Below are 26,466 nucleotides of genomic sequence, written 5' to 3'. Positions count from 1 at the left end.
AGGCATTTAAATTATATCGAATAAATATAGGGGAGTCTTGTTTTATCACTTTGGCTCCTTTCGAAATGCTTTCAATCATGTAACCTGCAAGTATAGCATCAGTTTCCTTCTTCCTTTTTTACTGGAAAACAATTTTTTACCCCTTTGTCTGTCATTTCATGCAGTGTAGTTTATCATGTGAAAATCTAATAGTTCATAATATGCTTATAAAGACATCCTATTTATACATAGTTGTCCCAGCATTTCTATACGTAGTCTATGCATAAAATCTAATTCATCTGATGAACATATACATGAAAACCTGTCAGGAGAAAGTGGAGGTGATGTGAGAACACTATTTTTGACTGTCCATCAAGCCAGTCGAACAGTCTTTGATCAGGCAGGGAGGCAGCTCTTTGATGCAGAGTGACCTAGCATGTCTTCTGAGGAGTGAGGGAAAAATTGGCTGCTGCACCTCTGTGCACTTACAACCCGAAAGTAATAATGCTCATTTTATACTTCACATTTGAAGCACGAAGCCGGCAAAGAGTGCAGGACTCGAATAGGCTTTCTTAGAAGTGATAAATAGTGTTCCACAGATAGGTCACATGCCACGATGTTCTGTCATGTAATATAAAGTAATCAAGTAACTAAAGAGTTAGCGGAGATTAAGACTTTCGCAGCCACCCCACACTCGGTAATTTTGTGGAGCCATGTTGGTCGTCTTTTCTTGGTTGAAATGATTAGATCTGGTTCTAGACTGGTCGCCAGCACCGTGTTGGTGGGATGATTTTTGCCAGCAAATTTAGAATTTCAGTCTAATTCAGAAGACATTTTATCCTCCTATTTCTTTAATTCCTGCCAATTCATTCATTAGTTACTACTAATGACTACTTTCTGGTGTTTCCCCATCAGGAGAGGACATGGAGCTAACTGATAGAAAGTAGAAGTCCTCCAGTGTGCAAGTGTCCAAAATGATCAGCTAAATCAAAGGAGCAGTGCAAATATTGTACTGCTGTCATGGCGTCCAATTTTGTGCAGATATTAAATTAACTTTTTAGTCAATTTAATATCCTTTACTGTGTTTCTCAGTGTTTAGCTTTTTTTCATATCCCCTATCCCCTTTGTCCTATTTCTCAGTTTGTGAATCCTCTATCCTTGCCTCCTTTTAGTCGCTCCCACCAGCAGAGGATGCAAGGAAGACACACAAGGAGTCGACATTTAACAAAACATCCTCGACACCCCTGCCTGGAGCCTTATTTTAAAGCAATGTCAATTAAATGTGACGTGTGGTGCATCTCCATCGTAAATTGTTTGCTTGTAGCACAACCACAGCTGTACTTTTGATCTCAGATGTAAGAGGGCTCGTGACACACGTAACACAAATAGTGAGGGGCTTGTATACTCTCATGCTGTGTGCCACCCCTCTGTTATAGTTGAAGGTAAAAACACTGTACCTCCATCTTTCCTGTCTCCTCCTCTCTTCCAAATGCTGTTTTAGGAATTGAGACATCCTGTAAGGTGGCATAGTGAGATTGATTTCCAGGTCACCGGCAGAGGACAGAGGACAGAGGACAGAGGAAAGAACAGAGGAAAATATAAGACACAATTTAGAGACATCAGAAAAGCCTTCTGCTTGTATCTACTTGTTTTTCCATGGGTTCAATTCATCACAGGCACTTCCTGTTTAGTTTTGGTAATGACTAACTTTATGTATGGTTGTGGTTGTTCTACTATATATATGTATATATATATAGATAGATAGATAGATAGATAGATAGATAGATATAGATATATATATATATGTATAGACTTGCCTCTCCTTCTGTTACTTGGCATTCTGTCTCCTTGTGTTTTCCTTGTCTTTTTTGGATCCTTGCTTGCTTCTTTCTCTTTTTTCAGTTTTAGTGGACTTAAGCAGAATCCATTTGTTATGTCTGCATTTGAATCCTCATTTTGACCTCTCTCTCTTTAGTATTACTCCCATTAAAAGTAGACACTAAGAGTGTAAACCCTGTGCCCAGGTACTTAAGTCATGCCCTTACAGTAAATCAGAATTTGTTTCAAAATGATAGAGACAGAATGACGGCACGATGAAGACAGAGGATGATGAAAAGAGAGGGAGAGAAAACGATACAGCGTGATGGAAGTGCCAGTCATCAGCCCTTCAGTTTCACTCCTGCGTGAGGAAACCAACCATCCATAATGCATCACATGTCTCCTAGCAACAGCCGGGAACCTAGCAACAGGATCTTAGCAACAGCAACAAACTGCTGCCTCTTTTGCTGCTGGCCAATGGGGGAGCCGTGTTTCTGATCAGCCCCAGCCAACCGGGATGAGCGGGGCTGGTAAGAGAGTGAAGTGGGTGTGTTTCCTCGCACAGCTGATTGGGCACACAGACTGAGAAGACATGCATATACAAACAGAACACACACACAGAAATAGGGTGTGGAAACGTGCATGCAGAGGAAATACACTTTTTTTTTCTTATTTGGCATAAGTATACACTGCTGTCTGGGATACACAGACAGGGTAAGGCCTGACACAGACTCTCTGTTTAACCACATACACACATTCGAATTAGCTGCAAGTAATTGAATATATTTGACTGCAATAGAGTGAATGCCAGGTGCGTTTGGTCATTGTTTTTAAAGGGAAAGCTAAAATTCCGCTTTTTACTTACTTCAAGTTATACGGTAAATTGTAACTTGATTTGGTGTGGATGTAGCTCAGGAGGTAGCGCTGGTCATCTACTAATCAGAAGGTATATATACATGTGTGAATGTGAGTGTGAATGGTTGTCTGTCTCTCTTTGTTATAGAGTGGCAACCTATTCAGGGTGTACCCTGCCTCTTGCTACCCAAGGTATCCTTCTATAGCTGGGATTAGGCTCCAGTCCCCCACTACAAGGTTTCAGTTTCTTTAAGAAAAATAAACTCAAATAAAACGCTTTAAATCTCAGGTATGCGGATGTTTTTTAACAACCGTGTCACTGATAAAAGAATGCTAAAGCACCAGCTAACACTGCAATTCACTAAGCATAAATGTTTCTACAATGTAATTAAAAATCTAAACTAAGGTTTTGTATCTGAATCATTTGCTTTCTGCCCAATAACTGTGGAGACGTCACTGTTCAGTGTTTTATTGACATCTAGAAGCTCTTTCCATGATTTAAATACATCTTTAAGTTCGCTTGGACTCCTTTTCCACCAGAGAGGTTTGTGAGGTTGAGTGATACCGGGTAGTTGGACTCACTTCAATCAGTCTCCTGGAGTGGAGCTGGACTCTACTCCACCTTGGAGTTGCCCTCAGTTAGAGGCAGCAGTTATGGGTGGGTATATTTGCACCCCCCCAGCTTGCTACCTGTTGGGGTTTCCCCCAGTGAAGACGGTTGTTTCTCTGCATCTTCTGTTTGGGGAATGGGTGCTGGCTGTTGTTTGCTGACATTTAGTGTAACTGAACTAGGATTCACTGGGTGGGGTGGTGGACAGAGCCCCATCTGGGGACTCCATTGTCCAACAGGGGGACATCAATGCTCATGCAGACAATGACAGTGAGACCTGGAGGGTAGCTTGGTTAGCCTGTAGGACTCGGGAGGCAGCTGACAGGTACCAGCTGGTCAAGCAGAGAGTTGCTCTGGGGGTAGCTTAAGCAAAGACATTGATGTGGGAGGAGTTTAGTGAGACAATGGAGCGAGAGTTTCGGTTAGCCTGATGATTCTGGCAAACCGTCAGGCAACTCAGGAAACACATTGTATTCAGTGGGGATGGAGTGCTGCTAAATACAACTGCCTGTCCATATTATTGTCCAGACACCTCACATTCCCCCTTGATGATTGCTGGAACAGCTCCAGAACTGGAACCACATTGTCTCCTCTGCAGCTCCTCTGGGATTACAGACCTTGCTCTGCGCAGTAAAACTGTCAATCAGCCAGTGAAGATTCTCCAAGGAAAAAAATTACTCCAGTAGACTTGTAAAACTTGATTTTACAAGACTTCCAAAGCAAAAAGTAACAATTTCACTGTTGCACAACCCAAAATAAGCAAGAAAAAGAAATTTCATCTGGTTATAATATTAAAGATGCAGGTTTTTCATGACAATATCTGCAAATATCTAATAGACGATGGTTATATAGCCTGCAATCTTTAACAGATGTTGAAATATGCAGCAGATATTGCAACAAGAAATCTTGCCATATTCTTTTATATGTTTTGTTTGCAGTGGCACAAAGGTATTAAATGCATCAGTCTGTTGCTAGATTTACACAAAATCTGTTTCTCTTAGATGATCAGGACCAAACTTATCGCACAGCTACATTTTAGTCCTCTGAAGATTCTTATCAGTGTCAGATATTCTGATGTCATCAAGTTGCCTAACAATCACTGGGTGAAAATGACCCATTTGTTGTGCTTATGCAGGCAACACCTTATAAAAGCATTGTGTAATTCTAATTTCTTGACGTTATTATCCACGGAGCAATCATCATGTATCATATATTGTGATGTCATCATGCTGCCAGGCTAATGCCTACCAATGGACAAAAATCACAGACCAAAAGTAGCACAGGCATGCACTGTTTTGATAGCAGTAATAACAATATTCTGTCGCATCATCTTCGTCCTCCTTGTCATCCTTGTCAAACCACATTTATCTGGGAAGCCGTGCATATGAGTCTGTCACTCTTTTTCCCCAGCATCAGTACACTTAAAGGGTAGGTTTGGGAATTGTCAGTTCTGTCTTTAAATAATACTGATATGACCATTTGGAGCTGAGAATAGGCCTTGGTTTAGCCAACCACTCTTACTTTTGAAATGTGAAACAAAAAGCACAACCCCATCATGCAACATTGCTGTATTTCATCAGTCAAGAGTTCCCAGAAGTAATCAGAAAATTTCGAACATAAAGCTTCTTATATAATCATTTAGGTTTGCTTTTTGAGTAGTATTATTCACAGGTAATTTTACTTAATGTTTTGGAGTGCTTTTATCACAAGGTGGTTTTTGAAGCTGGGCCTTAAAACTTAAAGCAACTTTTTAAAACTACGAAGTCAGTAACACTTCACAGCCCACTGCATCGTTTTAAAAGGTTTCCCTCCTGTGTGGTGGTGACTGAAGCTAATATCCCTACAATCTGAAGAGCTTTCATACACTCAAGGGGAAAAAGAAAAAAAAAAGATCTAACTTTAAATGAGTTGTAATGGCGTCTGGGACCCTTTTCCCATTCCCATATGGCCTTAGATCCTGCAGACACATAGGGACTTTTCAATTCCCAGGGCCAAAGGTGTGAGTATTATCTGGAGATTCATTTTCTGGCCCTAAATGGAAGAATGGAAGGTGAGGCTTAACTCACTTGCTTTTTTTGTGAGCTTGACACAGCTCATTCTTCATTCAGCGCCAGGCAATCTTCAAGAGGAGGAGGAGGGGGAGGAGGAAAGGGGATTTTGAGACACAATTGTCGGGATAAGTAGAGGTTGTTTGCAGTTTACTGACTAGATGTATTTAGCCACAAAAACTAAGAGAATCATTCCTACGTTAAACCTCTTGGTTTATTTCAGTGTTTGAGAAAAAAAACTCCAAATGAATCATTTTAGTGTCTATTAGGATCAAATCATTCAAACACATTTCCTAAACAGTTGTTACAGCACAGTCCTGCCCCAACGTTTATTAGTACTGGGTTCATTTTGTTCAAAGCTTTTGACAGGTGGTCAGTAAAAAGTTATATTAATTCTAGCAGAGCTTCATAACTAATGTCAGTAGGGGGTATTCAAAAGTAGAGATGCTGTATAACAGTAAAGTGATTTCAGATGTTTTTGCTGATCAAGTTTTCCATTCCAGTGGCATCTTTCTCTATATATAAAACGATAAATTGTAAAAAAAAAAAAAAAAAAATGAAGAGCCTACAGAAATTAAATATGTCTGAGGTCTGTTTTCTTTATCTTTTTTTTTCAAAGTGCAGAATGTGGTGGTTTAGCTACCACAGTTATTTTTGAGAGAAATGCACTTTCTTCCATCTCTTTTCTGTTATTTTTTCTCTTTTTGTTTGCTGTTTCCTCTCAGTTAAGGTAAAGTAGATGGAAATCCATTTAAAAAGCTTCATCTTCCCAGATATTTTTACAAATGGTACAAACTGCCATGGATGTCTCTTTTGCGTGTTTAGTGCAGATGCAGTGTCTACACCATCTGTGGCGTCCATGCCAAAAGAGAAAATGCACAGTGACTGTGTTGATGCATTGCACAGACACAGATACCTGCTCAGCAATGTATAAATATCATTTCTCACTGAAACTATTATAAGGAACAAATTAAATGTATCTTTGGACAAACGAGATCCAGTTCTGTGTGGTTGAGGTTCAAGTAGGTTATTAAAAAAATGACACCTGTACAGTTTTGACCAAGTTGAAAATTGACTTTTTGCTGTAAAATTGTCCATTTTGACATCAGTCTATTGGAATTGACTCATTTTTTGAACCAGCTTCAAGTGGCTATTTGATGATTGGAGTTTTTGGCCACTGGCTATAGACACATTGCGCAATGTAGCTAATGGTTAGCTGACCAAATAAAACGAAATACAAAGTGATGTAACTTGATTAATTAATCATTTCAATCATGTATAAAAAATAAAATTTTATAAATCAAATATTCAGTAACTTCACTTGTATTGTTTTTGCAGTTATTTTTTCAAGAACCCAGCATGAGTTAAACTGAATCCCTCTACATCCTTTTGCATGCAGGTCTATTTATAAAAACGATACAGTGTTTTTATGCATGTAGTCACATACGCTCACATCTGTGTGTGGGCCGACACCATTAAAATGCCTGACAACGAGAGGAGCACTGCCTCTATTTAGATCAGAATAGAGAACATCGAGTCCCTCGACAGGTGATCTCCTGTAGTGCATTCGTGGGGGGAAAAAACCCTCACTTTCTGCATCAGCGTGGCGCTACATCAGGGTGAGTCACCCACGACACTCTAAATAAGTAATTAAAGGAACTCACAGTTGACATGACATGCAATCAACCAGGATCAGGTTTGGACTTTTGGATATTTAATATTTAAACCTTTTCTCTTGCCACGATGATCTGAATCTGAATTGCAAATCTCTCGAGTCGCTGATGGCTGCGGTGCCATTTCAAAGGAATTCTGTGTTTGTCTGGATGTGATTTTCTGAGGGGAGAGAGGTGAAACAAATGACAGTGTAATGAAAGCCTGTCTGAACCAGACGATGACCAGTGAAGAGAGAAAAAAACACATTCCTATGAGAGCAGACATCGTGAATCGCTCTCTCTCTGTTTTATATATAGAATATATTCTATTTGTTTCTGCATCAGCCAAATGTGAGTGGATGCATAAGTCACAATGTGGAATGCCAAGAAGCATACACCTGAGAAGGAGCAATCTTAAAAAGCCTGACTGAAAAAATATGTGGCCGTTTTGTATTTAAATAAAGAAAACATGGCATGAATGGGGAATAAAAATGCTGTTTTACGTAGCCAAGGTCAAAAGGAAAAGACGAGGAAAACAGGGAGCTGAAAAAATGACTTCTCTTCTGTCAATAGTTTCTGTAAACTTTAAATGTTTAAAAATTCAGATAGTGAGTGAATCTCAACATTAAACCATAAGATAAAATCTTTTTTCTTTTTTTTTCACAACTGGTACAACATGGTGCATACAAATGAACACTCACAGGTGATGATGCACCCATTACGGTCAACCTGAGCTCTTGCTAAAGCAAAATGTCTGAACAGGAGCAACTTTGTGCTCTTCTTTCTTTAGGTGCTCATAGAGAACGCTGCATTGGCCCCTACAAGATGCTGCTCTGAATGAAGAACCAAAAGATCCTAATAGTGAAACTCTTGTTTTATCATTTGATCTTTACTCCTAACCTTAGAGTTATTAACTGTGGATGATGACCACACAAATGAGATTGCTTGTTTCATGTTGTCTGTGCTTGATTAACAGGTGTTTTAGACTGCAAGCTGTGTGTATGTGAACATAGACTGTATATAGAAGATGGGCACGGCCCACTGTTTTGGGGTTTTTTGGCCTACCTTTGTGAAGCCTAGATTTTTGGCAGTTTGGATATCATCATGAGGTACAGAGGTGCAGTGATTACCATTGTTGCCTGAAGAAGGTTCTGGGTCTGGATGTGTGTTAGTCCTGGTGACCTGTCCATAGTGCACTCCACGTCTTGCCAAATGACAGGTGGGACAGTGCCCGGCACACCCAGAGATCCTGAATTGGTTAAGAGAATGTATGGATAATTTTATTACCTAACACTAGCTTGGTTCAAAAGGAACATCCACAGACACTACGGGCGTGTCGTACGGACACAGACATCTGCTAATCAGTGCTGAAGTAACACATAAACAAAATATTGCAATTACATTTGTCAAAAAGAAAGAAAACAGTTAAAAATTAGTTTTAGTGTTTTATCTGATTATGCTAATGCTCTAAAAGGACATTACATACATGAGTTCACATCCAGTGACTCACATTAGCAGCAAGTAACCACAGCTGCATGCATCAGCACCTCAAACTGGCCGTGGCTGCCCAGTGTAATTTGACACAGTTTGCCCTGCTAGCTCTTGAAAATGATCTGTGCTGTCAGGTTTTTTAGTTTAGATTTTTGGCAGTTACACATTGGTTTCATTTTTCAGCCACGGTTGCTGCTGCTTGTATTTCAAGCCACACCGACACCACACGGGATCCTGTTGTCCACCTACTCTTATCTCTACACATAGCTAAATTCACCTGCTGTTAGTTTCCAGAGAATGATAAGCTGCATGATGCAACCAAAGCTAGGTAATGTCCTGAGCAGATATACAATAAAGAAGAAGGCTAAGTAAACAGTAAATAAGAAAAGAGAAATGCAACAATATTATTGAGCTGGATGGGAGCTAGTGGTCAGTTTTTTTCACCGCAAACTGTAAAGAAGAGTAGATTAAGTTCATCCACCATCAGCTCAGTCCATCAGGTTTGCCCAGGGAAAAATGAAGACAGCGCCACAAACACTGGCTGTCTAGAGTTATCTTAGAGATAAAGCGAGGGGTCTGGACATGTAGAAAAAGAAGAACCGCCGCATCTTTGAGCTGAAAGGACCAAAGTTATTGAAGTGTGGAATTGATTCAATCATTTGATATAGATGCTCTGTGAAGGTATTGCAGGATCGGGGGAGACCCTGGGGCAGACACACAACACACTTCAGTGTTTGCAGATCCCATTTACCCGGAAGGACATGACAGCAAAGAAAGACTTCTGGACTACCTGCCACTGCGACTTGGACCGGAGTAATCGTCAGTAATGGAATGAATGGATACTTGGTTGGCAATCAAAACTGAAAGAAACGCTGGTGTCCATTCTCTAAATAGCCCAGGTTTCCCTGTCACATGTCCAGTTTTCCACCCAAATCCAGTGTGGGTGGCAGGAACGAGGAGTGCAAATCAATTTCTTTCTTTTTTATCTTCTTTTTTTAACTGCTGTTTTGTCAAAGCAAGTGTTGCTTGGTGGTTGACTATATGCCAAAGTGAAGCGCAAACCTGTTTGAGTGAACACCAAACTTCCTTCCATCCTGTCATATCTCACACCTTTCATGACATTCTCACATTCTCCACATCAAATTTCCTCTTCCCTCCAAATACTTTGTCCTTTTTTTGTCTCACACCTTTCCATCTTTTTACAGCCGTCTTCTTTTCATCACAGCCTTTCTATCCCATCTGCCTTGTCTTTTAATATTCCACTTTCAATCTGCTCCTCAGTCGTTCTGTTCAGTTCAATTTCTATTGAATCCACTGTACTGGCAGGAGTGTTGGATGAGCGGCACCAATGAATCAATTGTATAAAAATCATTAAAAAAATATCTAGAACATAACAATGGATGGTTTGCCCTCCGTCCTTCTCCTTTTTCACACCTCGTCATGTTTTGCTGGATTCCTCTCTTCCTCTCCTGTCCTTCTTTCTCCCTCTCTCACTCCCTCTCAGCTCTCTCGGGATTTTTTTCTCCATCACTGCTCAGATTAATCAGCAGCTTCCTGCCAGTGTTTGACAGTTTCCCCCTAGTTGGCTGGTCTCCAAATCAGACCGTGTTAGACACCAGCCCACCGTCCAACCTGTCTGCCTGTCTGCTTGCCTGTCTGACTCGTCCTCTCTGTCTCTGTGACATCTGTCTGTCTGCTTTATCTCAAATGGCCATAAGATGTCACTGAAAGTCGTTTGTATAAGTCTGACAATGATTACTGGAGTCATGTTGTATAAGCAACATATGTATATTATAACAAAACAAAACAACAAAACAGCTGAGAACTGATGTTAAAAGTAAAAAACTCTATTTGTTTGGGACTATTTAAACTGTTGATTACAACTTATTTGGTGTTTCGGTGACCATTTACGTAAGATTAAGTTAAGATAAAGTCATTTGCACTGTGTGCGCTCAGGTTAATGAAACTTTTTTGATTTTGAACAGCAATGGCATATTATTCAAAAACATGTCAGGCTTTGGATGCACAAACATATTAGTCATTATTTAACTGGTCTGTTTTTAGGACTTCTGCCCATTCCTACCCAGGTTCCTCAGGGAAATTGCTTTCCCATTTTTAGCATGTGTACAAACTGTTTTGCAAATAATTTGACAACATAAACTATCTAGAATTATGGAATTATCTTGCAGAATTATTAATAACTACATTCTTATTTCCAAAAAACTTGTGAAGATGTGTAAAATGTAACTAAAAGTCAAATAGCATGCTCTGCAGATTATTCAAACACTACATCTAACTGACCATAGTAGAATGACAACATATGAAACTCTGAAAATAGATAATGTTGTTGTTGTTTTTTAGGTATGTGCTTATTTTCATGCCAAAAGGTGTAAAAGTTGGGATGGAGGAACAAAAGACTGGAAAGTGCGTAAAGCTGAAGAAAAAAGAACCCCAAAAAAGTCAAACCTGACTAGTCTGACTATACAAAAACATCAAAGAGAGTTTGAGTCTTTCAGAGTGAATGTAGCAAGAGAACTGTCACTCTGTCAAACTTGGGTGAGCTAATAGTTTGGAATGATATTTCTGGGCTATTTGCTCAGGGATCTGTTGGGGATCGTCACATTATTAAAAGAGAATTTTTTAACTTTAGCACTAAAAGAGTACTTTAAGTAAAAAGAAACACTGAATGGTCATGAACTTCTGGCCTTCAGGTAGCACTGCATTAAAAAGCATGATTCTGTAGCAGAAATCCTGGACGCAGGAACATTTTCTAACAGTCCATCCTTTTTCTTCCATTTATCCAATTCAGGATGACAGAAGCCCATCCCAGCTGGACGTCAGAAGCCAATTACAAAATGAGACTCATGTCACAAGATGCATCAAATCAGTTAATGTGAGCTTGAAAGCGAAAGCTAATTTTAGCTAGCAGGACTGCATCTGTAGTAACCTCACAAACTAAGCGCTACATTGTTACAGGTGTCATACACATGTAACAATATCCTAACCTAAAGCCTTGAGGGCTTTTGTGAGAGCTGTAATAGCTGGAGCTCCAGTAAACACACGACATTTTAAATCATTTTGGCATTACACCTTAACTCTGGATGAATTTTAGCTCATTTTCTGCCATGGTTCATTGCATCTGTGCCAACATCGCTAAGTGAAGAGATCTTTTTGAGAGCAGAGTGCCACTGTTTTGAAAGTTTTCTTTTTACTCTGTACTTCTGCACAACAACAATCCTCCAAATCCTTGTCTGCATCCTTGTCCACCCATGTTCTGTTAAGGTCTCTGCCTGTATGATTACAGTGAGTCAGTGGCGAGTCACCTTAATTTAGTCCAGAGGGAGCCTGTGTCTGCTGCTGAATAGCTGTCTCTCACCTCCAGCCTTGGGTTGCATCTGGAGGCATTGCCTGAATGCTGACAACTGTGAACACAGACAATAATACACAGACACACTTACATAAACACTAACATGCTGGTTCCATTTTAGATAGATCTGGAAGCATACGCACACATACTTACAGGTGTTACTGAATATTCAAACAGGGACACATTGCACCTGTACACCTACGCAACGGTGTTAATACAAGCATGCTACTTTAAGAGATTATATCCATATTCACTTAAGGTGTTCAGTACATGCTTGGACAAATTTGTAGTTTTATGTTTCAGCATTTTAGAAAACTCTTTTCTGTCTTACTCTTAGATTAGCAGACGATGGATACCACTCAGCTGTACAGCAACTGTAGCTTCGCTTAAAGAATGTCATTGTTGGGATATAGCCCAGTCTGGCTAAATATCACCAAATGCATTATATTTAATTTGCCTGGTGCAGGGGTTCTGAAACATTCTGGAGTCTGGGATCCATTACATATAATAATGATTTAGCTGGTTTAGGCATAGCGCCACACAATCTAATCAAATATTTCTCACTGCTCACCAGCTAGGCAGCTGTCTAATATGCCAAACTTTGCAAAAGCAGTAAAGTTTTGCTGTGATGCATCACAATCATATCAGTTTCTATTTGCCCGGTTTTCATTGGCTCAAAAATAACTTTGAAAAGTTATAAGCATATTGTTGTAATATAGACAATATGCTTGTTTAACTGGTGTGAATTTTCAGTTAACCTTCTAGAAATCAGTCAGTGACCTTTTTGTTTTAGCAAAACCACCAGTGAGCAGGGGGCAAACTCCTCTGCTTGCTGGAGAAGTCGGAGAAGTTGTGCAACAGTCTGAGCAAATAATCCCACTGCTCAATTCATGCATGACCTCAGAATGCACTTACCTAATGAGGTTATGGTATCAGTTGCTAATTTTAAGCTCCTAAAGTGTAAGGAGATGTGCCCTGAATTAAAAACAAAAACAAGACCAAAAACGGCCAAAAACTCAGCACCAGGCTTCAGAACACTGCAAAGCAATGACATCATGGTCACAACTCTTTTTTTTTTTTTTTAAATCTATGACTTAATCTATGATTCGCTTAGTAAAATTAAATGAAAACAATAAAAAATCTTTAAATTAAACTGCACAAAATTATTTAAATGCAGTAACTGCCATCTGCAGTTTCCATTTATGGGACATAGTCTCCTAACAATTTTTGTGAAAGAAATCTGTCAGCTATGCCAAGAGGCAGGAATCAACCTGGTACATAGAGATGAGAAAGTGACTATTCTATCTCAGCCTTCTCTGCGATGGCAGAGATTTCATTTTTGCATCCTCAGAAATCAGCTACAACCTTAAAAGTTAATATTACACTATGAAAATAAAAGGCCTTAAAGGAGACATGCTTCTCCTTGCTTCCCCACTTTTATAACCTCTCTTTACCACAGTATGTTTTCTCTGCCATCTCCTTTCTCCTCTCTATCTTGTTCATCTCTCTCTCTCCCTCTACTACTTTAATTTGGTATCACATTAAGGCTCCAGAGGAGAAAGTTAATTACGCAGCATTTTGAATTATGAATTGCGATACAGTTTAGTAACATATTGCCTCATTTCTCACTGCAGACTGAAGCTGCGACTAGATTTTTCACACTTACTTTGCAGGTATCAAAGGTGCCATGTTCGGTGGGATCTTTTATATTAGGTGAATTTTATATTAACTCGATATCATCTTTTGTCAAAGCCTATGTGACAGATGAGGGGTTTCATTCCAAAGTGATATATTATATAAATTAAATATGGAGAAGAGATTGCTGTCTGAAATTCCTCAAGTCATTTTCTTTTCTCAGTAGTAACACATAATAAGCCTATGTGAAATGGCAGTTATTATAATGTTGTAATAATGTAAGAGTAAACAGATGTTGTTTTTGTAATTGCACAGGGCTGTGAGAATAAAGGCAATTTCCCCTCTAATCTTAGTCTTTAAAAGACACAGTTTTTCTGCTTTTGCCTCTGCACGCTACAGCAGTGGATTCTAAATCAAACAATATGCGACTAAAGTGCAGACTTTCAGCTTTAATTCAAGGGATTTTACAAAACAAGGGTTCAACTGTTCAGCATTTACATCCATTTTTATTCATAGTCTCCCATTTTCAGAGGCTCAAAATTAATTGGACAACTGACTGACAGTATCATGGCCAGGTGAGGCCTGTTCCCTTGTTATTTCATGACAAATGAAACAGATATAATATTGGAAGTTAATTCAAAAGAGCTGAATATGAGGTCTGAAGAGATGTCAGTGCAAATGAGGTAAACCATCATTAGGCTGAAGAAATGAAATGAAACCTACTAGAGAGGTAGGAGAGACTTTAGGAGTGACCAAAATCAGTAATCTGCTGTATTTGTAAAAGGAAGTAATGCACTGGCTAACACGCAAAGGCGTGAAAGACCACAGAAGATAACTAAAGTGCACGATGAAAGAGTAATTTCAGTGGTTAAGAAAAACAGCTTCACAACATCCAACAAAGCCAAGAACACGCCCGAAGAGGTAGGCGTGTCATCATCAAGAGACACCTTCATCAGTGGAGGTAAAGAGGGTCTACAACCAAGTGCAAACCACCTACAGTTACAGACAACAACAAACATTATTTGGACAGATAAAGCCAAGATCAACTTGCACCAGAATATAAGGAAGAGAAAACTATGATAAAGAAAAAGTATAAAGCATTATCTGTCGCACAACACGGAGGTAATGTGACATGGGGATGTGGAATCAGCCCATGGGTCAGTGATGTCACTGCTGATAGAAGCAGTAGGATGAACTCTGACTTGCACAGGGTTGTTCTCCCCGCTCAGATTCAGCCAAATGCTGCAAAATTGATTAGACTTCACAGTCCAGAGGGACAATGGACCCCCTAATGATCCTCTACCGAATAACACGAGCCAAGGTGTGAAAACGGGTGTAGGTCACAATCAGCCAAGGTTTGGGGTGAGCTCATTGTGAAACCTAGCCCCACCCTATCATGTGATTTCCTGAGGTCAGATGGCCCAGGATGTGAGTGGGCATTAAGGCGTCTGGGAAAGGATCTCAAAACTGGATTATAGATGGCGGACAGTTGGTGTCGTAAGCCACCGCCTCTGTTCAAAGATGGTCGTTCACAGTGGACATAGATGGCCTCTTTCACTCCTCTTTCAAACCATCTGTCCTCTCTGTCCAAAATGTGAACATTGGCATCCTCAAAAGAGTGACCTTTATCCTTAAGATGCAGATGGACAAATCTTGTCCCGTGGAGGTGGCTCTTCTATGTTGTGCCGTGCGTTTATGAAGTGACTGTTTGTTCTCTACGATGTAGAGGTCTGAGCATTCCTCGCTACACTGTACAGCACACACTACATTGTTAAGTTTGTGTTTAGGAGTTCTGTCTTTGGGATGAACCAGTTTTTGTCTGAGTGTGTTGCTGGGTCTGAAGTAAACTGGGATGTCGTGCTTGGACATTCCTTCAAGCAACTTAAAGAAGTCCAGATGCTTTTCTTTCCAAGCTCCTTAGACTACGATGACCTGGATGACTGAGAACCTTCACAGACATAAACCCAATGAGATACTGAAAACAATGCTTATATTTAACATGATGCTAGTTTGTCCAGTTAATTTTGAGCTTCTGAAGATGAAACAAAACAAAACAAATAAACTACCAGTCCCTAAAGATGGATATTTAAAACCAAAATCATCTCCACTGATAGGATCTGGATCTTTAACGTGTCACGCCACTGAAGTTTTACTCATCAAGCTTTCAAATTAAGATGCCATGACAACCCACTGTCTGCTTTAGACCACAGGAGCAGTCTGCGGGCCTCTCACTCAATATCCAGTTTGTATAAATTATTACAAGTATGAACACAGCTCCTCGTAAAGATGAGTGCGGATTTGTCGTGAGATCAGACTCCCACATTTACACTCTATACTGTTCCTGAGCTCCTCTCCCACCCTCTCTCTCTCCCCCAGTCATTTACATTTATATTGAATTAGAAACCATGGTGGAGAGCGAGTGGAGGCAGCCGAGACTGATTATAATGGGAGATTACGGGCCGACTGCACCACCATTATGTTGTGTAATTACAAAGAGAGAGAGAGGGGAGGGTGGGGCCATTGGATTCCCCAGTTGCCAGGGTCTATTTCATTTAGGGAAATAATGTCTCGCTGCTTTCCCCTCCACTTATTCCACCTGTAAATATTATAGAGAGCTGAATCCTTCCCTCTTTTATGCCTGATTTTATGGGTCATGATTTATGGGAGACAAATATCAGACAAGGCGTTAAGGGGGATGCGTGAGTCGCCCATCAGGCGATTTATCGCTGCATCTCGATCTGCTTTTGGCTTCATTTGACTGCATCGATCTGATGTTGTAATGCATGTAGGATCACTGGTCATGCACTCAGGAAAATACCTAATGGCCTCAACATAATGGAAAGCCCCTTGGAAATAATCATTTGTTGTATTTCCCTTTATAAAGTGATGTGGGAGGGATATTACAGAAGAAGTGTGGAGTTTATTTCCTGTATTAAGAGAATAGTAATAGCCATGAATGTGTTGGTCAGTTAAAAAGGAAATTACAGAAGACACAAATAAAATATCCCTCCATAAAAATCCACTTATGGTTAAGCTAAATTTAACACACAGTAATGACCTGAAACTCAAACAATAAAACTTTAACAGATTAATGAACAATCTGTTTCCACCCACTCTCAGCAAAGCAAACTTTATTTCAGTTTATCTGCGTGGCACTTTAAAGATTACAGGGTTAAAAGACATTCAGAAAAAGAACATTTAGTCCTTTATGAGTAGGGGGAGAAGGGGAGTATCTGTACCTTCTACCTTTCCCTGTCTTTTTGAAAATCCTAGCTTCATGAGTTTGTAGCGATGCCAAATAATCCATCAATCATTAAACATGAATGATTTAGTCCAGCAGCATAAAAAAACGAGTGAAACTTTAACTTGCTGATTTATTTTGTACTTCACTATTGTCTGAAGTACACTGAATGTCCCTCAAGAACTTCATGTAATGTCTAAAAAAAATAAAAAAAATAAAAAAGAGGGTCCCCATCTGACACAGTTTTCAGTTTTTAAATGATTCCCCTCTGTTCTTGTGATGAATGTGGACATATTGTTACAAACTGTTCACAACTTAAGCCAACAAGCTATGGAGTTACAACTGACATTTAGTGCTAAACTGTGTACTTTCTTGTCCTTACTAATTACAGTTCACTGTTTAGAAAGTTGCTTGTCATCACGCCCACTTTTACTGCATATCTCACAACTTTCTGATTCCATCTTAGTCTGTAAGAGATCCCCTGCTCATTATAGGAAGCAAAGCAGAGGCTGTCAGCATGCATAGCTCACCATGTTTAATCTGAATGTATGAAAAGATAAAGCTCTTGAAATCTGCTTTAATTGAGAATTTAAAATGATAAAAACTGATTCCAAGTATGTGTCATGTGTGATTTTGGTACCATCTTTAAGCATACACACTTATCTCTGCGATCTTTTTGCACTAACTCTTCAAACATAATGTTGACTCTGTAAACTATTAATATGAAATCCACCAGTCCAGCTCTAAAAGAGAGATGCACGTCTAATCTCATCTTGAAGATTAAACTATCATCGAAAGAGAAAACTTAGCAAAGGACATTTATTCAGACATCCAACAAAACTAACAACAATATTCTGCAAATGAGTAATTTCTGTAAGGCTAACTTCAAAGACTGTGTAGCACTGTTATCCATTATACTATCTAGCTGATGTACAGTTACATAGATTTCAGGACATTTGCTTTGATTGGGCGTCATTGTGGTGAAATCTACGAGGCAGTGGGACAGCTGATTAAATGAGAAAATGAAATGAAAAGCAGGACAAAATAACTCTTTTAATTACATTGTCAGGCATTTTGGCATTGATGGGCACAGAGTGGGAATAGCACCTAACTTAATTCTAAGGGTCAAATCACATTTATTCAAACAAAATATAAAAAAAATTCATTCCCAAATTGCCCCCAAGATAATGTCTTATAGTACCTATAATCAAATTTTCTTATTTGTTGGGCTCAAAAGAGGAAAGCAAAGGGGCTGGATGTAGGACATTCCTGGAACACCTCTACTGTCTCCAAGAAGAGATGATGGAGAATCAAAGCAAAGTCCTCAAAGGTTTCTGATAAAAGCCTGAAGTGGTCAAATACTACCAGCATGCAAATGTTGTTTTTTTTTTAAAGCAGCACTCTTCTGCTCATCCAATGGACATAATTCCTCTTAGAATACACTAGCTTGTCTTTTCAAGCTTGTTGTGCTTATGTAAATGATATATGTATGGTTTCTACTGACTAATGCACATAAATTACTACATAGACAAACTACCAAACATCAACACACTTTTAACGAATGAGCAGACGAAGCAAATGAGCCAATAAACCAATGAGCTTCTCAGAGAAGGCTGGTTCATAATATCTCTGTGTACCCGTGAACCTACTGGACTACAAATCATAGTATTTATTTTATTTAAACATTGTTTAAAAAAACATTGGACAATACAGCATTAATGCTGTAGTGTAAATAATAATAATAATAATATTTTTGTAAAGGTGTTTTCATCTTATGTATTCAGTCCATGGGCCTGCTGCAAAATTCCCTTAAAACAATTGCAAAACTTTTTTTAATGTATTCTCAAATATATATAAATGAAACTTCATTAACTACCCTGTTTCAAACAGTTTTAAATGATTTTGATTGACCTGAAACCGCCCATAGTTCAACTTTCAGGATTAATGACAGCAACATTAGCCATTAGACCAGATAGTTGTCGTATTTGAGGTTAAAATTAACAAAGTTACAAAGCGTGATTATCCTTAATAATACTCAGACTGACAAACACTGATAATCTTGGATTTTTAATTATATATTTACAATGTGCCAGCCTGCGTATGAGGTGACTCAAACTTGACAATGGCCCCATCTAGTGTTTGGTTTTTGCTATTGCTTGTAAAAGACCGGTTCAGTCATTACCAGGATTTTTGGAGCTGTCATTATTTTTCTCCTATAAAATAATTCGTATTATATAGAACCGGGATATGTTCATATATGACACTAACATGCATTGGTTGTTTGTTGAATGGGCTCAAGCTGTACTGACCCAAATAAAAGAAAGTCCTTGTTTTAAACTGCAAAATATCTGAGAAAGTGACATGAAAATGTTGTGTAGTGACAAAGACATTAACAACAAAGAGCCGTAAAACCACAGAAACCATTTTCCCCCACAATCCACATATGCCTATCATGTGTGAAAATGTGAGCCAGTCAGATGTGGTGGAAGATGTAAAGAAGCGATAGGTTTACCCAGTCAGTTTCGAATTGGTCAAAGATATACTGTAAAGTGCAGCATAAAATAAAATGACAAAAATAATGTGAAAAAAGAATATAAAATAAAAGGGTGATAATGCAATAAAAATAATAAATAAAGCAATAAACACACTAGTTTACAGTTTTATGGACACATAGAGGATCGTGTCAGAACACTGGCGCGGATGAGCGAGCCCAAGACTTTTATTTTGAAATCTTCTTTAGTACGTACAGGAAGTAAACAAGTTTTATATCCTGTATGAGATTCTCATGAACTTTTACTTCTGTATGTTTTGTTAATTTGTACTGTTGATAACTTTACGCCAGCTGTAGCTATGAGCGCCATTATTCCTCGCATAGAGCAGCTGTCTGCCAGAGTGGTTCGGGTACTGGGCTGTAACCCGGGACCGATGACTCTGCAGGGAACCAACACGTACCTGGTCGGCACGGGCAAAAGGTGAATTTAGTCCAGCCAGTGGTGACGTTTAGCATTTTCCCGAAATGAAATATGAGTAAATGTGTTGTCTGTTTAACTCATGTGTATTTGAAAGGGACTAGCTGGCCAAAAACTTGACAGTCCTTTTGCGTGCAATTTCTTAGCTTGTAGAAATGGGCGCTCATGCCAAATCCCATTTTAAATCTTCTAACTTGAGCATTTTCGTGCTTCTGGATAATAAAGGTAACACATGGAACAAAGCTGAAAGTGTGCAATTAATTGCAGGGGTCTTTTTGTTTCTTCGGCATATACTCAAGATAATAAATAACGATAGTTTGGAGTAATATTAAAAATAGTAGACTACGTTTGCAGTGAAAAAGAGCGCGTAGTTCTTTATAATGTGAATAAAACAGCTATAAAAACAATAGCCAACTATAAGAGAGAACAGCGGAGTACTCATCGGTAGAGTTGGAATATATGAATATGCATAGCTACCTTTAAAACCCTTGGGTGAATATATAATGAGCAATTATATTCCAGACGGGTGCTGATAGACACAGGGGAACCTGCTGTGCCTGAATACATCAGCAGCCTCAAACAGGCACTGAAGCAGTTCAGCACCAGCATCCAGGAGATCATCGTCACACACTGGCATCACGACCACACTGGTGGAGTAGAAGATATCTGCAGGGACATAACGGGTGAGCCTCTGAATGTTTGGGTATAGTTGGGTTACTTCACCGTTCATTGTTACTGCATTTGTGAAATCTGTCTAAAAGCCACCTTCTAATGAAAAATCAGCCATTAGTTTAGTGAATCAAAAACTGTCAGTACTTTTTCGATTTAAAGACTCAATGAGTCAGTATTCATTTCTTAGTTTTTTTATCTTGCAGGTTCTGAGGTCCGAGTCAGCAAACTGCCTCGCTCCAACAAAGCCAGAGAGGCAGCAGGAAGCAAAGAGTACACTTACCTAAAAGATGGAGATGTTGTTGAGACGGAGGGAGCCACACTCAAGTCAGTTCAGTTTTTACACATTGTGATTGTATAGAAGAGCATTAAAAAAATAAATCTGTCATAATATACACTAAAGAACAATAACTCAAAGACTTTTTCAGGGTGAAAATGTTCCAAACAATATCAAGACAAAATGTAGCAGTACCAACAAAAAAATAAAAATTCGTTAACTTCCCTTCAGTTATGTTTATTATCATTCTGCACACTGACATGGCTTTTGTCTGAATCTACAATCAGATAATTGAGCACAGAGCCATTTCTTTTTCCCAGAGTGCTTTTCACTCCAGGCCATACTGATGACCACATGGCCTTGCTGCTGGAGGAGGAGCGGGCACTCTTCTCCGGAGACTGCATCCTGGGCGAGGGCACGGCTGTGTTTGAAGACCTCTACGACTACATGAAATCTCTGCAAATCCTGCTGGACTCGGAGGCTGACCTCATCTACCCTGGTGAGCAAGGATACGCTGATGCTTGGCCCTCTGTTTTATTTCTTAAAAAACACTCTGGATAATGTTTTTTTTTTCCTCTCAACCTGTTTACACACAATCTTGTGGTACTTCATCACTACACCAGTGAGAAATGTATATTTCATTGAAAAATAGTAGGTACTCTAAAAAGTCTAGTTTGATACAACATTCTGCAGATACCATGCTGTATCACAGATCATCATCTCCATTATATTAGCTAATGGTGAATTGTTATTCCATATTTATTGCAAGAAGTGTTTCATGACATTGTTATGAGTTACTCTGTGACTCCCACTTCTAAGATCCGCACCCTTTCGCTCACAGAAACGCCTCAAATAATTTTTTTTAAACTAGTGAATATTTACCTTATTTTCAAAACAGCTGCCAATAAATTGTCTGTTGATCGACTTTACTTGTTTCAGAGCTACCAGCTGTGCTTCTTTGAGTTCTGCCTCTCTGATGTGCATTCATTTAACAAAGTCTTTCCGATGACTGGAGAAAAAGCTTGCTGCTGCTGTTCTCTGTGCAGGCCACGGACCTGTGGTTCAGGATGCTGGCTCTAAGATCAGACACTACATCAGTCACCGGGACCAAAGAGAACAACAGATCCTGGCAGCCATTCAGGATGGAGCAGGAAAGCCTTTCACTTCCATGGAGCTTGTCAAGATTGTGTACAAGGTCAGGAAAAACCTTCTTTTCCTTTGATGCTGTTTCCAGTTTGTTGTCAAGGGTAGACTTTTACCAGTAACACAGTCTACCATCTTTGACCATGGAAGCAATCTAATCCCTTCCTATTACATTCTAAATAGCCTGGCACCACTTTACTTGTCTGATCTTGTCGATGTTCACACTCATTGCAGAGCATTTGTATCTGCTAATCAGATGATCCTCAATATATATACAAGATATAGACTTTAAAAAAACAAAGGTGACCAAGGTTTTTTAGTTGTTGCCCCGAGTCTATGGACTTCATATTAGAACTACCCTTTTAATTTGAGCTAATTCAATTCGTTTGAATTCATTTATTTATATAGCACCAAATCACAACAACAGTCGCCTCAAGGTGCTTTATTATTTTAAGTTAAAGACCCTACAATAAGAAAAGAGAAACCCAACAATCACATGACCCCCTATGATCGAGCACTTTGGTGACAGTGGGAAGGAAAAACTCCCTTTTAACAGGAAGAATGCTCTGTCAGCACCTGGCTCAGGGAGGGGCGGCCATCTGCTGTGACTGGTTGGAGATAAGGGGAGGAAGACATACAAAAGACATGATGTGGAAGAGAGCCAGAGATGAGTAATAACTCGTAATTAAATGCAGAATGAAACGGTTTCTTGAAATTGTTCTGTTTTATTAATGGCTGCCTGTGAAGCACGTTTCTCAACTCTGGTGGTTTAGAATGTGCTATACAAATGACTTTGACCTTGACCTGATCCCATATAGACTGGTCTGTTTTGAGGCTGGATCACAAAAAAATGACACTGAAACTTGTGTTGCTCTTCTCTCAGGACACCCCTGAACACCTGCACCAAGCAGCTAATGTGAACTTGGTTCATCACTTAAAGAAACTGGAGAAAGAAGGCAGAATCAGTCTGGGTATGGTCTCATTTACTTCCTTTACAATTAAGTTCCAGCAGATACTGTAATGATTTAAATATGATCTACCAAAATAGACACATCTCACCATGTGTGTTTTTTTTTAATGCCTCAGCTCTGGCAGCAGCTGTTTGCTGCCTGCTGGGAAATTTCTGCTCATTTGGTACAAAGGTTTGCTTGGATTCAGAGAAGGCCTGATTAGATTTTGGTGACCAAAGATCAGTCATTGTGACTTCACATCCATCCTATTCTTTTGAACGTGATATATCAGGAATATCTAGGGAGGGAGGAACATGATTATATCAGTGATACATGTTCTCTTAGACTCATAGATGAACTGATAAGAAATCGGTGGTCAAAGTTCAAGGTAACTGTGACCACATGAAACCAATTTCTTGTCCTGTAACAGATGAGTCTGAATAGACAGGTTGTAAAGTTCAACATGCATGGTGAGCAGAGGTATACGACTGCAAGGTGGTAGTTTAGTTTAGGACTGCAGGTTCGTTATAATTGTGCTGCTGTCATTTAGAAAATGTGGCTGTGACACAAATGTAAACCTTTCTTTCCCGCAGTGAACGAATCTTCACAGAGCAGCAAATGGAAGAGTAATCTGTGATGTCCACTGACAGTGAGATGAAATGGAGCGTTGGGCTGGGATTTTCAAGATCAACAGCTAATGATTTTCGAATGCGAGATGATCACTTTCAGCGCTATGTTTGTGCTGTACACCAGTGCTGATTGAGAAATGTATTAGTCACACCTGTTGCTTCAGATATTTCCCAACTCAAAACACACAAGGTGCAGGAAACATATGGACTCACCAGGCCTGAGCTGCAGCCTGTGTTATAGTTAAACAAGGCTAAAATTTGCCTCAAGGTCAGCCGCCTGTGGCCGCATAAAGGATTAACCTCATCCTGAAGTGTGATCAGAGTGCTACACTTCCCCTGTCCCCCCCAATTAAAACTGCTTAACTGCTGCCATGTCTTCTTTTTTTGAGTTGAGGCTGTTAAAGTGAGCTTTTTGTTTTGATTTAAAAATAATTGTCAGCGTTGTCTTCCATTTAATAATACTTACTTGTCATGTAAGTGAGATAAGTAGGATTTATACAGTATATAATGACTGTACTGTATTTTATTTTACTTGTTTTGTATATTATGAAGCCCAGAAAGTAAATAATCTCATAACATTTGTCATTGAGTTATTATTTATGAGGCTGGCACTTCCCTATCACAGGTGTGTTGTTGCATTATCTCAAGAAAGGTTTTATGTGGGTAAAAGGAAATTTATTGCTTAACCGTTCAGCTGTTTCTGGGTATAGAAATTGTTTTATGCAGGCGCTCGGTTAAGAAAGATTTGCCAAATAAAGACAAAGTGTGAGTATGGGAATGGGAACAGGGAAAAAAAATAAAACAGTTTGGTGCTTTCTCAGACTGTTGACCGTGACACAATGAGAAATCTAAATAGTGATGTGTACAGAAATATATACATGTATTTATATTTTTCCAGCTGTTTTCCCCCATTCGTGAACTTTAACTTTAACCCTGGAGAACCCATGGGGTCGGATCTGACCCCATGGGTTCTCCAGGGTTAACCTGTCTGTCTTTTCAGTCATATTAATGAATCTCTAAACTTTGTACTGGAAATGCGTCACACATTTTTCAATCAGTCGCTAGGTGGCAGTATCTCTTAATTTATGGCAAAATTCACCGCACCATGGTCAGTTACAATAATTTGCATTGAGAAAATTTGCATTATAATTATTCTGTTGTTTTAGAAACTTAAAAAAAATATTATATGTAAATATGTGTTGGGAATACTGTGAAAAAAATGTTAAAATTAAACTTTGTGACACTGAGTGCATTATGTATGGGGGTCTTTCCCTTTTCAACATTTTGCTCATTTGGGATTCAGTTGTGTCTTTACTGAAAATCTCTCACCTTACACAAAAAAACTACAGTGCATAACTAATGCAGAACATTTGATGGATACCTAAACCTATAAGGTGTATTGTGGAGAGAAATATAAGAGTAGGTTTGTGAAATACACTTTGAGTTGTGCATATATAGGTCACTGTTAGAGCGTCTATCTTAGAACTGTATGAGCATGTTTGTGGCATTCAATAAATATTGGCAAAGGATTGAAAATGAGCCCTGTAGGTAAAATGTGAAGGAAAATAAAAACAGCTGCGTCGTTTTGGAGGAATCCATCGTTGATACATAGCGAGAAAAGGTAAAAAGTCATCACATAGATCAGTCCTAGAGGTCACTGTGAACTCTGATTAGAAAATGACAGTGATGTAGGTAATAACTTGTGACACCACAGTCAGGATTTTTTGGTTTCTCTAAACATGGCTGTTGCTTTAGGATCTAAGATAATGTGTTGGACATATTCCCTCCTGTGATCTCTTCTAATAGAATTAATGACTCTGAAAAAAGACGTCATTAACTGTAGTGAAAATCATAAGTGTAACCCACAATGACTACACCTTTATTCATTGAACATCCAAAACTCTAATATCGGCCTAAATGTTACAATAAAACCACTCTGACTGGCATTGAAAATGACAGGAAGGCGCATGAAAATATAAACACTAAAAAGCAGGATGAGGTAATCACCGACTACTAAGGAGAACATGTTGTATTTAAGAGACTACAGGAAAATATTTTGTAAGTCACTAAGTACTAACTACACCTTACGTACTGCATCTGGAAGCAGCGGTGTCAAACAGGGGGTAGAACCAATCTTGCTCACTGGATTGTTTGCAAAGTTTTAAAATGTCAGTGAAGTTATTCATAATTTCGCACTGCAATACCTGGTGAGTCACTGCCAACAAAGTTCTAATTATAGATTAAAATACTACCGCTGTTTAATTCCAAGAACTCTTACTTCATGTCCCCTGTTCTGGTCTCAAACAGAAGGATGACGGGGCTTTCTGAGTTGCATCAATGATGGTGGAATCAGCTTTCTGAGTCTGTGTCTACTACAAATCCTCCACATATTGTCGTTTTTTAAAGGGCTTGCTGGTATTCTACTGGTATTCCTAATCTGTTGACTATGACTGTGACTGCCGGTTGTTGTCTTGTTTTATATTTTGGCCTCCCCACCCCCCATTTTTAATATTAATTTGTAATTTAGGTTATATTAACTTTCTGTTGTCTTATACAGCTGTTTAAATGCGCTTTATAAATACATCTTAATTAATCATTTGCACATCTGCGTTGAACTGTAATGCACACGTAATAGAACATATTGCTGAAACTGCGTTTTTAAAAGTATCCTAGGTCGTTCACCATTTGTTCTATAGATGTGAATGTTTCCATAACAAACGAGAAAGAAAAAAAGGGCTTTATTTATATGGGTGTCTTATTTTGGTGGTTTACTTTTCTTTTATCGCAGTCAGAACTGACAAAACAAAAACTCGCAAACTACCTCACAAATAAATAGAAATCAAAATTGCATTCAGAGCTTTTTAATTATGTGTGCCTATGGAAAGAGGCACACATATTACTATTCGTCGGATTTATTATTATTATTATGTGTGCCTATGCCAAGAGGCACACATATTACTATTCCTCGGATTTATTATTCTTATTATTATTATTATTTTCCTTTTTCCGCCTGAAATTTTGCAGTGTATCTCGACCCGCAGTTTTGAGACAAGCTTCATATATGTTACCTCATTTTGTGCGGCTGGATCTGGAATGGTGTGCTATGACTTTTGGTGTTTATGAATTTTATAGT

The 26,466-nt window shown here is 39.0% G+C and overlaps 1 protein-coding gene across 1 annotated transcript; it reads left to right on the top strand.

Moving 5' to 3' along the window:
- Nucleotides 1–19,434: 19,434 nt before the first annotated feature.
- Nucleotides 19,435–23,914, top strand: lactb2 (lactamase, beta 2). The gene is made up of 7 exons (XM_003447443.5): nucleotides 19,435–19,668; nucleotides 20,188–20,348; nucleotides 20,541–20,661; nucleotides 20,932–21,110; nucleotides 21,658–21,806; nucleotides 22,638–22,725; nucleotides 23,298–23,914. The coding sequence occupies exons 1-7, from the start codon at nucleotides 19,547–19,549 to the stop codon at nucleotides 23,339–23,341; spliced, it is 864 nt and encodes a 287-aa protein (XP_003447491.1). The 5' UTR covers nucleotides 19,435–19,546; the 3' UTR covers nucleotides 23,342–23,914.
- The last annotated feature ends 2,552 nt before the right edge of the window (nucleotides 23,915–26,466 follow it).

The sequence above is a fragment of the Oreochromis niloticus genome, linkage group LG18 (genome assembly GCF_001858045.2).
Source record: "Oreochromis niloticus isolate F11D_XX linkage group LG18, O_niloticus_UMD_NMBU, whole genome shotgun sequence".
In the NCBI taxonomy this organism is placed as follows: Eukaryota; Metazoa; Chordata; class Actinopteri; order Cichliformes; family Cichlidae; genus Oreochromis; species Oreochromis niloticus.
Note: the sequence above shows the minus strand (reverse complement) of the source record. Positions and strands in the feature narration are given on the sequence as shown.